General features: G+C 33.8%; 1 protein-coding gene and 1 long non-coding RNA gene across 6 annotated transcripts in view; one reads left to right on the top strand and one right to left on the bottom strand.

The window, feature by feature from the left end:
* Positions 1–12,930, bottom strand: part of LOC138857017 (uncharacterized) — a 293,806-nt gene that overhangs the window by 164,393 nt on the left and 116,483 nt on the right. For all 5 annotated transcript variants that reach the window (XR_011396012.1, XR_011396009.1, XR_011396011.1 and 2 more), the window contains exon 3: positions 4,978–5,009. This is a non-coding gene — a long non-coding RNA (uncharacterized lncRNA). The remainder of the gene's footprint in view (positions 1–4,977; positions 5,010–12,930) is intronic.
* Positions 1–12,930, top strand: part of ths (thisbe) — a 117,830-nt gene that overhangs the window by 13,486 nt on the left and 91,414 nt on the right. Inside the window, exon 2 of the mRNA XM_036374554.2 lies at positions 11,509–11,554. Within this exon, the coding sequence (XP_036230447.2) occupies positions 11,509–11,554 (46 nt within the window). The remainder of the gene's footprint in view (positions 1–11,508; positions 11,555–12,930) is intronic.

Here is a 12,930-nt window from a genome sequence, read left to right as displayed (position 1 = left end):
TTTGATATTACGTATCCACTTAGCAGCTAATATTCGCAATTATTATTATATTGGCGCAAATATTTCTTTTAATTTGTCATAAATCAGCCATAAGAGTTATCGGCATCCACGCGCGCATTCAAAAATTAAAGTAAGTAAGTAACGCGCCACCACTCAGCAGCCACAACTGCGTTTGGTAGCAGCAAATACCACAAGTTGCCTAACTTCAGTTGATTTATACGCATTGCAGTTGCATATAAATCATTCCAAATGTATATAACAGTGCAATAACTCAGCGGCATATAGGCGCAATACTCCAACGGATACATAAATTTGTGCGCGGATAAATACAATTGAAATGAGACTTGCATTCGCATTTATGGCCACTTTGAGAAGTTGTTAGAACAATTTATTGCCACAAATTGTAGCAAAACGAAACTGCATGCTGCGGTAAACGGTTGAAAGAGGGCAGCCTACCGTGAATATATGCCCACATGCGCGCCAGCAAACGTTTAGATATGTGTGTGCATTTTGCCGTGGCTGTAGATCACTTGGAAACATAAATTCAAAACTTTTTTCCAACTGCCTTTTGTTTACATTTTCCTGAGCAGCGCTTTTCCATTTTCGAGTGTGTTTTCAGCAAACTTTTTCACTAAATCCACCGCTCTCGGCATTTTTTGTTTGTATGCGCGCTGAGCGTCAATTATGCGTTCAAGGTCATGTTCAGCCATTTTAGGCCTTCCCAGTTATGTAAGGAAATAACCGGCGGCAAAGAGACCATTCCACAGCTAACGCATACACATGCACGTGCATACCACATCTACATGCATATTTATTGTGACATTGAAAATTCAAGTCGCGCCAAGTTGACTCAAGCCCACCTACTCTGACTGCTTCATCTCCTCCTCCTCCTCTTCTTCATCTTCCTCTGTGTATTCAACATGCCATTTTGGCGCTTAAGTGCTCCGCATACTGCGAATGGCAAGCGCTCAAGTGCGGCCTACAACGTACACACACACGCTCACACAACTATGTGTGTACATGTAACAGTTGAGAGCATTTGTTGCTGGTTGCTGGCGCTGCGCACCACATGTTGGCGGGGCAGCGAACACGGGTGTTTCGGGTAAGCGCTATTAAACTTGACGTGCGTTTTAATGTCAACAGCAGATGTTGCAATTAATTTCAGATTTTTTAAGCGAATGTTCTTGTAAAGACTCACTTTGTTCCAGCACAGCGCATTGTATAGCATGTTACGTATACGCCGTGTTGTGCCGTCTCAGGCGAAAACCAAGCGCAAGAGTAAGCGGCGTTGCAGCCTTTTCTCAATGTTAACACGGCTTTTCGTTAGCTCCCTTCGCTTTCCTCGTCTTCTTATTCTATTTGCTCGTATATTTGGTTGTTATTGTTGTTGTTGCGCATACCAGTTTAAGTGTTTAACTAATTGCATAATAAATTACATTTACAAGAAATTTATTATCACCAGCCGTCTTTTTCGGGTGCTGCCTGCCACCTTTGTGCGTAAAATGTTCGCGATTTAATAAACTTTTAGACATGTGTGTTTGTGTGCGCACTTGTGTAAATTCTTGAAGCTGGCATTTATGGAATTTTATAAATTAAATTGCGGCCTACAGCTTTGTAGCGCTAACGAGAAAAGGTGGTAACTCTTTTGTTTAGAACCTGCTGATTTATAGCAATAATAATATTTAAGCCAGAAATATTGTAATTAAAAAACTATTTGCAAGCAAGTCGTAAATTGCGCTTAACGAAGGTGTGACTTGGGTGTAGCTGAATTATTGAGCTTTTAATTAAAATTTTATCAAATGGCTGGATTATGAATAATGATACAAATTTCAAACACATACAACGAAGGACTGAGAAACAGCGTACCATTGTGTAAACTGCTCGGAAAACTAACCAAACTCTACAAAAATTAAATTTGGGACAAAAGCCTTATTAACTTAATAACTTAATAACAAAAAACAAAAAAAAAATGTATTTTTTTGGATAAAATTTAAGTCTACAGACCATGCAACTTATAAAAATGGTAAGGTGCTTCGGCCTTTGTTGGAAGTATCTACACTATTCGTTAACAAAAAATAAATGTTATGTTTCAAGCAAAAATAATTATTTTAAAATTTTTTTTCAAACTCTCCACTCACCACTTGCATTTTCAATAAGTGTTTTGAAATGAAAATAGCTTAAATATTTTTTACTTGCAGACTATTTTATAGAAAAAATGTAGTTTCAAAATTTTGAAACTCTACACTAGTCTGCACTTGTTTTAAAAAAATTGCTATTTTTGAGCACTACGGTCTTATCTGTCGCATTTTCAACGTAATACAATAATTTGGTATTTTGATTTATTAGAAAGTCTCCAAAGCCACACTGCACTGCATTTTTCTAGTAAAATCAGTTGACATGTCCGTTAAGCGCAAAGCATTACATAATTAACTAAATTAGAACTGTCAAAACCAATCATGTGTGTTTATAAATGTATCAATTTCAATAACACTAATATTCTTACGAGCGCCACTGTTCACAATTATCACACCTAATTAAGACACATATGCATATGTATAGTCTACTCATAAATAGACATCAAAATTAATTGGTTTCATGTATTAAAAGCGATCATATGGCTTATGCATAATCTATACGCCAGTTTTTTAACTAATTAAGTTTTATGTATCGCATAATATTTTCGTATATTTTTAACAGGAAAGATGTGATTATGTAAGCTTACGATATGTCATTTTTGTGTGCAATGATTATGTAGTGTTGGCAAATGAGTCCAGTACTGGTAACTGGATTTGGGAAACATGAATTGAGAGTAGCATGATTTTAAATAAGTAATTAATGTATCAAAAAATATGTGGATTTACTTAGTTGTGGTTCGCTAACCAGTTTATTCAGGCTTAAATGATGTACAGTGGTGTGGTCTAAAATTGCGGTAGCAAAATCTTATAATCGTTTCTTATAACTACTCATACTTTATTGAATTTCACAGCATTGAGTTAGATAAATTAAATGAGATGCTGTCTTTAACTGCAAACGCAAATAACATGCTTTTTTGAAAAAAAAAAATATATATAATAATTGCCTTCATTGTCTATTATTGCACAGTGAAATTAAACATTTATAATACCTCGCATATAAATTATTATTTAAATTTTTTACACACCATTGTGGCCACTAAACCATTAGCCTTAAATGTTCATCAGTCAATTTAACGCTGACTATTATCAAATTAATGACGTTCTGCCAATAAAAGCATTAACATTTTGCAAATCGAGTGCAGGTGTTATGCAAATGCACAAGCAAATAATAAAATAGATACGCGCCTATATTGTAAAGTGTAAATAAAAATATTAATTAAACTAATATGTTATGTTATTTTAAAAGCATTTAATTATTGCGTTCTTTTTTAACACTAAAATATTGCATGCATGCCAGTAGTTGCCATAACGCAGTGGAGTAAAAATGCGTTTTACTTTATTTAATTTTTAAATATGTTTATAAATTACTTAGGCTCTTAAAAAATATGTAATTAAAAAAGTATTACAAAATTAAAAACCAAAAAAAATTATAAATTTTAAAAGGTAAAAGTTAAGCTGGCAAGTCTTAATGAAGCTTACTGAATCGAATGAACAGTGGCTTGTGCTGGTTAATTTAGCGAAGTAGGCAACTTCAAATCGGGTAATTATGTATGTCAATCAAACGGACGTATAAATAATTAGTAAAATACGTGTAACGAGCAAGTTACCTTTTGGCATTCACTCAGGTTGTTTCTCAGAGCTGCCGCTGTCGCGTGTTTAAAGTTTTTCTGACAAGTAAGTAAAACATGCGATGAGAAGCCAAAATTATTTTGTAACATTAAATTTCTTCTAAACACACGCAAATAACGTTTTCAAAATGTTATAATTACTGTTAGGAACCTGAAAGTTGTTAGTTTGAAACTCAATCTTATTTTTTAATTATAATTAAAATTTAAAAATGTGGAAAACTTTGAAATAAAAGTAGCGCCACATGCTTTCAACTTTCTACAGAATTCACTGATGCAAGCATTTAGTAGCACAACAAGCTACTTGCAACAACTTAACTTACTCATTACCAAAAGTAGTAGAAAAAAAGCAAAGGCATTTTTTTGTTTGCAATGAATGTATGTGTGTTTGCAAACCACAAAAACAACTGCGACAAACATGTCACAGCTTCAGCAGGAAGCCGGTAGTGGGATGCGATTTGCGCAGAAGTGTGAGGCAGATGACTTCCATCGATTGTCCGGCGACGACGCGCATACTTAAGCGGGCAAGTCAATGAGCAGGCAACACCTTCATTTGCTCAAAGCTGCTAGCCAGAGAACTGAGGACTGAACGCATACAAAAATGCATAAAAGTGTGCACATTACCTACTATATGTCTCTACTTACCTGAAAGTTTATATATAAGTATGTATGTATGAGAGTGTAAATGAATGTGCATTTGTGACGGATGAAGCCTAACGAATGCTACACAATTAACACCATATTATGTTGGCGCGTCGAAAAGATGAAGTAGAATGCAAAAAAGAAATAAGTAAGGAAAGGAAAAAAATAGAAATATAAATAGAGTGCTTGAGTGAAGAAACAGCAAAAGGCGTTGGCAATGCTTAAACGCGCGAAAACTTTGCAAGAATTTTAAGAGGAAATATTTTTAATTTTCTTCTAAGTTTTCGATTAGTGGAGACTTTAGAGACTTTTGGAAAACTAATACAATATAGGACAACAAAAATATTTGATTTGTTCAAAACTTTTGTTTAGTGGAGAGTTTGAAGACTTTTAGAAAACTAATATATTGTATAATCGATAGAGATGGCGCTATGCTCGTTATATTAAAAAGTTATATATTTATATTAATTTACGGTACATATTGCTTATAGTGGTGGGGCACTTTTAAGCAAGCCAAATTTTTTATTAAGAATATATTATTTATAATATCATACTTAAATTTCAAAACGACTTACCACAGTTTCGGCCTAGATTTATTACTCGAAAACTGAAAAAGAGAAAAAATATTATTATGAGAGGCATTGGAGGGTGGTATATTATAAAATACAATATATTCGCTTGACGATCGGTAGTTTCTATATTAAATATATATTTTTTAAAAAGAAGTATTCATACAAGGGTCCAGTTAATATATTTACATCCGGAACGGTTATGAATTTATGTGTAGTCAAGGACTCTCCCACACCAATGTTTCTCTGAACCATATGGGTAACATTTATGCTGTTACAACAACAATATGGTTTCCGTTACACTAAAGTCGAAGAATTTTCGGTTTTTCTGTGGCAAATATTTCTTTCTTTTGTTGTTTTGCAACAGATTCCTTCACGCCAACTCTAGCGTCAAAACATATAGCACTCAAGTTTTCTTACAAAAAAAAAAAAACACGGAAGCGCTAAAATGAGTAAATAAGTGACCTGTGAGTTAAAAGAAAGAGCGGAGGAGAAAAAGTGACAGATCGTCGGTGTCTTTGCAGACAACTACTCAACAGCTGCGCAGTGGCTATTTTCGCAAGTTTTACGTAAATTCAACGTTACAATCGGGCGCTCTCATGCCTAACGGGGGCCGAAGTCCACAATACTTAAACATACAACCATTTAGTTGGCTGTCCTTTCAAATGAGGTGCCATTGCTGTCAGTCAAGGTTCTAAATGATAAAAGCAAGCAGTGGCAGTGATAGTATAAATAGCAACAACAAATCGCAAACGGAACACCTTTACATAACTGTTTGTGTGAGCATGTTGCAAGCGCTTCACACACAAGCGCGCAGCTCGGCGATGAGTTTGCACACTTGTGTGTGTGTGTGTGTTTGCGCTTTCATTGGCTTGTACGCATGCGCGGTTTTCAATTAAAAAATCACAACCACAAAAGTGGTCTACCGCTGACTGAGTGACTTAAACAAGCAACAACAGCAAGAACCGACAACAAAAACAACAGCGGCTTAGCTAACAAAGAGCATACAATAACAAACCAAAAGACTGGCAACTCTAGCCGTTTTCCCGCACAAATGCATGATATGTAAACATATGTAACTGCGTAACCCGGCACAAATGTACATATGTATGTATGTATATGTGTTTGTATTAATTACCAACTATTTGACCGTCTAACATGCTGCTGACGTTTTCGCCTATTCATTGGCTGGCATATAATCAAACAAACAATTTCTAATTTCATAATCAGCATGTACGACAACATGCGGAACAACGTTTAAACAACAACAAAAACTAGCAACAACATGCGCAACTTTTACCACTTGGTGGTTGCGTCAAGTTCGTCGAATTGTTTGCACACGCATGACAGCACAGCAGCGAGTTTTCATGTTGTTGTTTTGCGGCTTTTTGTATTGGTAGACATCATAAACATATATGCAAATGTGTGTGTGTTGTATTTGCATGTAAATATGAGTAACTCAATTCGCGCATTCGCAGAATGTGTGGCTGCCACACTAGGCTGCCAACATCACCAGCACACCAGTTGTTGCCGCTTGCAACATGCAGCCGCTAAATGTTTTTCTAACACCGCCGTCATTCCAGTTTGCCTTTTCAATTTTGCAGCATACCACGATTTGTGGCATTGCTTGGCTCCTTGTCTGGGCGACTCTTGGTTGCACGTTGACTGCATTTGAAGAATTTCACAGATAAAATCATAACAATTTTATCTTAAACTTTATGCCAATTTACTTGTAGATAGAACACATTTCGCTGAGCAAGTTGCCGGAACCAGCATGTGGAATTAGCGAAAGGAAAAAAAGGTTGAGGCAATTGGCTTCCACAAATCAAGACAGTAATAATTTATACCAAGAAATGTGTTGGCCATGAAGAGTTTGGAAATTCACCTTTCGTTGACATGTTCATATCTAAATTTAATCTAGAACAGTGAGCTTCTATGGCAAGTAACTATGAGGGAACTGGAACTAATTCAAAAGCTTTTGCCTTGACATATTGTATTGAGAAATGTTTGAGTTCTTTGGCGAAGGTTAAAAGCTTTTTTCATTAATTTTTTACAAAATAATACATATTTTTAATATAGCAAACTACAAGCTTGTGTTGCAGAAATGTAGCCAAAAGTATGAAAGACTAAAATTTACAGTACTCCACAAACAGTTATATAATATTTGTTGTTAAAATATTTAATGAAAGCTTTACTTTTGTAGAAGCTTTTAATTTTGCTGAAGTTCTTGAGCTTTCGTAAGCACTTTTCTGCCTACAATGTTATAAATATTAATTACAATATATAATTGCAGTCCCAAATAGAGAACTTAAAGTTCGTTGTGTGCTTTCACTAAAAGCTTAAGCTGAAATTTACACTTTTACAAACGAAATAAATTTCCACAAAGTTCCATATGACACTGTTAGGCAAACTGTTTACTAAGCTTTTTTAATGAAAGCTATTACTACTACTACTACTGTAAAGCTTTCACATGTAAATATATATGTATGATTTTTTACAAAAATAAAAAAATAGTTCAAACGAAGTAATTGCATTTTTTTTTGGCAGGAAGCTTACAACATAACATGTAACATATTTACATACTTAAATTGAAGGTTGTATCATGCAAATATGAGTAACTAAATTTTCAGGCAATTACGTTACAACAACAATTTTTATGTTTTTTTAATCACCTCATCATTCATTGGAGCCAATGTCACCAAACAGTTTGTACATTTTTTTCTCATCAATACTCATTGCTAAATACTTTGTAGATGGCATAAAGTGCCAAGCTCATTAGCCATGTGGCGCGTGACACCCAAACGAACGACGTTGACGTTGCCACCTTTCGGGCAAAAGACAAATGATGCACAGCAAGTCAATAACGGTCAGCAACGGTCGCAACGATCATAGCGGTCGCAACGAATGACGGTCGGGCAAATGGTCCAATGCCCAAATGACTTTAACCTACATTTTGCCGTTTGGCAGCCTGTGTTGTTTTCAACACTCACTTAGTACTTGTACTCGTAGGAGCTGCATGACTAAGTGTCTGCAACAGAAGTTTGCAGATAACAGCATTCGTAATTATGTAACCAGCTATTCGATGCACATGGCAAGCGAGTAAGTACATTAAAGTAAAATGAAGTCAGTGTTGCAGTGTTCCACTTGTTCACTTGCTGTTCATCGTTAGTCTGCCATTTCGAATTTGTGGCTGTGTTAACTTCAGAATTTTATACGGGCTCATCCAATGGCTGTGTGAAAGTGTGAAGGAAGTATACTTCGCAGTAGGTTGCAGATGTAATAATTTGTTGTAACATTACTAACCGTTGTACCTGATATTTGTGGCACTTTATTGAGTAAGATGCTGGATGGACGTGCAGAGGTGTTTAATATTAAGGTTCAGTGTATGACTTCGATTGTTGGAGCGAAAAAATTGCCAAAAGTTTAATTTTATTGATATTTAGATTTTTTGTTATGTTATGACATTCTAAAAATTGATGTATTGTTTGCATATTATACAAAAAGGTATGTGACTCCGCTAACATTATATATCTATGCCTGATTGTAGGCAACACTTTTCTAACTTTATTGATATTTCGAAATACGAAAACTTTATTGCCTACATTGAGGACTATACAAATTAGCAGAAAGTTACTTTCAAAGCAAAATTTCAATTCAATTTCTCCTCATACCTAAAAACCGTTACAAATTTACATTTTGCTATCTGCTACAAACGTCATTGAAAATAACAGTAAGGATTATAGGAACCATTTCTAAAACAGTACTAAAATTAATGCATGTAATTAATACCCTTCCATGCGGTTTTGTAGATAACCAACTGCTTCGGTTGGAAGCATAGTATTTTAAGGACACCGTCAGCGGCAAACTTAAGCAGTAATTAATTATTAAACGCGATTGTAATACCAAAGTCAAAGTCTTACTAAAGGGGCTGGCTGCATGGTGAAATGTTTGGTAAAGAACTAAAGCAAAAGGTAAAGAGCTGACTCAAGCCAGCGTGAAGAACGAAAATAATATATTTTCATCACGATTGTTAAATTTGTCAGCATAGAATTAGACTTGACTACTCAAGTAGTAATTAATTTACGGGTCGCGCACAGAAATCGAATTTGACCTACTAAAGTTTATAAAAGTAAAATGGAGAGAGAAGAAGGAAAAACAGTGGAGAAGGAATAGAGGACGTTAGACTGTTAAACATATATATATATATATACTTTAAGTGTAAGTGTCCGCGTATTAAAGCAAAATTTTAGGCGTGACGCAAAGTGTTTTCAATTGGTTTGAAATAATTTAATTAGCTATGCTTTTATGAGATGGTTAGAAAACAAATATGGGGAGACATATAAAAGACAACCCTGCAGAATTAGACTAACAGGCTGAGATGTGTAATGGGGGGTTGAAAATGTTTAACGCTGAATTATTTCTCAAACACAGTAATTATTACTTTTGCCAACATATTCAGTAGTTAATGACTAAAACTGACTAACTTGGAGACAATCTATGAGCTTTTTTTTACTAAAAACTGAAACAATGAAAAATGGAAGGGTTGGAAAAGTAGAGCAATGGAATTTTTTTTGAAAAATTCAAAATTTATAAATTAATAATTACTGCGGTATGTTTGAGGTTAAAACTAAACGTTCTAGATTCAATAATTTTTGAATAGAATTAATGGTTTTTATATTAGAATTTTAAGCAAACTTTTACTTGCGGGGAGCACTGTGAACCTGGAAAATAAGTACAATAGTTATGAAAATAATACATTCATAAGGGTTGTATTGAGAAAACTCTGAGCAACTGGGATTCTAACATGCTAAGAGGAGCTTTCCCAAATACTTTCCTTGAACATTCAGAGATATTATCGTTTAAGAGAGCTTCATTCAGCAGTTTCATTTGGGAATGATTCACTTTAAATATGGAACATTGTGGATAAATATTCTATATTCTATAGACTTTCCAAAATTGTATTTGTAATTGCATTTTCACCGAGCTATTTTTGCTTGCCAAGAAAATTCATTCAAAATGTAAAAGCCACGCTGCAGCGCGCAGTACTGAGCTGCCGAGACGCTCTTCGATGCACACATTCTCAATTATTTTAGAATAAGCCATTCTAAAGATATTCAAACATAAATTTCACATTTTTAAGCGCGGAAATGAAAATGTGTAAATCAATGCATTTTCAGCAATAAATTAGAAGGAAATCGAGCGAGCGGCCACACGGCGACAGACAATTGTGTGGCGCACTGCGGGTGGTGGACCGGCTACAGCAGCGACTAGCTGCCGCATAAATACCTGGCCGCATACACACACACCACACACACATTTATAAATACACGCATAAGTTGTGCGAGTGTGTGCGTGGCTGCACTGCTGCGCTTGCCAAAGATTTATCTTCACCGAATATCACAAATCCGTAAATCTATGTTACGGAAATGATTTCGTGTCGTTTGTTAATGACAACTTTCGTGCAAGAGAACGGTTTTTTTTCTTTTTCCTGCTGCATTCGATTTTATTATTTAAATGTTAGATATTTATTTGTGACGCGAATGCGCGATAAAATTCAATTGAAATGAGCGATTACGCGAAGTATTTTACAAACATTTGTTTTATTAATTAAAAAGTGGTTTGTAAAATACCTTTAGCAATGATATTCAAAGTTAGCAGTGATATATAAATCGTGTATATATGGTAGCATTGTACTGGTTTATAGTGGTAGCAACACCCTCAGCTGAGGTTTGAAGCAAAAAGTTCCACGTTATCAGCAAACGCGGAAAATGAATGAAGCTTATATCGGCATACCTATATAATATGAGAATATAATACCGTTATTTTCTTATATGACATGCTGTTAAATACAATACATTGAACTGCCTTTTTGATTTGAAGCCAAAAAAATCAGCGCTGGCAAAAAGCTTGTCAACCAAGTGAAATTCTGTGAATTTGCTTATCTCTCGATGTATACATAGTATATTAGAGTGGATCAAAATGGACCAACATACAGATACCACTTTTGTAGAGCAGTAAATTTTCTACGAAACTTTGCGTTTTCCGATTTATAATCATTTTTTTCATTGAGTTATAAAATTCATAAGAAAAAAAAATTGCCTTAAAATAATCAAAACTTCAACCGTTAACATATTTTAAGCGGTTAGGTTTACGAAAACTTGGACGAGACATTTTTTTGTAGAGTATTTAATTTCCTACAAAATCTATGAAACTAAATATTTTAGTAGTTGAAAGCGAGTTTAAAATTGTCTAACTAATAATATGACAAAAATAGAAAACTATAAGCCAGAGGACGTTCCCCTTACAATTTAGAGCTCATGCTTAAAGAGACTCTCCTAGTGGTGTCTAAGCATATATGTATTTTTCAGAGTGCCAAGCGAAACCAAAAATGTTCGTTGTTTTTGTCCCTCCTAATATATATACTACCACAAGATGACAAACAAGAATAATTTTATTGTAGATAACCAATTTTATTATGCTTATTGTGAAACTGTTGTATTTATTAATTTCTGTGTATTTTCTAATTTATTTTTGCAGGTTACCACAGCTTACGGTCTATGCCAAGATTATTTACCTCCTGATGGTGAGTGAAATTTGTAGAACAATATAAATAGAAGTTGTACGTAAGTAGCAGCATAATTTAATACTAACAATCTAAAGTGTTGCCATTTTTGTATTTTATAATAAATTTATTAACAAATAAAAATTATGATAATAAATTTAAAAAAAATTTAAAAATAATTAAAAACAATATGGATAATAACAATTACAACAAAAAAAATTCTGAAAAATATTTAATTACATTAATTTGATTACTACAGAATTACCACCAAACTAACCGAACACAAACTTTAAGTATTTAATGCATAGTTATTTTTTAATCGACAAAAAAATTAGAAAAATATAACAAATTGTGATCGAACACATATAGTTTAAAAGTCCTTGAAGTCTTTAATTTACAGTTATTTTGGAGTATAGTTGCATCCAAACAATATAAGGTAATTTAAAATGCGTTGCGGAATATCGGCAGCTTTCTAGTGCACAAAATTTTTTCTAAAAATTGCCAACTGCTGAAAAAAGCTTAAGTTTAAACACGCATTCGGTAAAGTCTTCAATTTAGTCAAATTTGGCAAAGCACTGCGAAGTATATGACAACCGATTGGCTTGCCAGCTCAAATTGCAAAACTGAACGCATTATGTATTCACTGTTGACAAGTTATTTTGTTTATTACGATAAATAGACACTGTTTACTTATTCTATTATTTTTAATATATTTATTTATTTTTATTTTATTTAATAATTTTTGTTTTTATTTTATTTGATAATTTTTGTTTTTATTTTATTTAATATTTTTTTTTTTTTTTTATGTTTCCGAAAGCAGAAAGTGTTTTTTAACATTTTCGAATTGATATTTAGTAAATATAAGTAAAAGCTAATTTGTTCGCTAATTAAATTATTATGCCGGAATTATTTGTTTGCATATAAGCGGTCATACACACAAATGAGAAAAAAATAATGAAATTAAAATTTTATTTACACATAATTGTTTACGGGCAAATTGTTGACATTCTTGAAATTCCAACAGCGGGCCAAAACTGTCTATCACTCATTCACTAACTGTACGAATGCGCAGAGTAACCCAACGCGCAAAACAAGATAACAAGTCATTAGATTGTTATTATTGAAAGACGGAAAAAATATATATATATATTAATAAAAATAACATTAAATGAGAAATTATTTAATGATTTTTTTCTTATTCTGATATAAAAGGTAAACCCAAATGTAAATATGGTGTGTGAAGGTGTGTGGATGCCACCGTTTTCCTCATTTGAGAATTATTTTTGCAATATATTTATACATATTTTTCTAAACTGGGCAAATGGAATTGGTGACACGAATATACAGTCTATCTCTCCCAAATGTCAATCTCTTCTTCATGTGGTACCGCCTGTTTA

The sequence above is a fragment of the Bactrocera oleae genome, chromosome 4 (assembly GCF_042242935.1).
Source record: "Bactrocera oleae isolate idBacOlea1 chromosome 4, idBacOlea1, whole genome shotgun sequence".
Lineage (NCBI taxonomy): Eukaryota > Metazoa > Arthropoda > Insecta > Diptera > Tephritidae > Bactrocera > Bactrocera oleae.
Note: the sequence above shows the minus strand (reverse complement) of the source record. Positions and strands in the feature narration are given on the sequence as shown.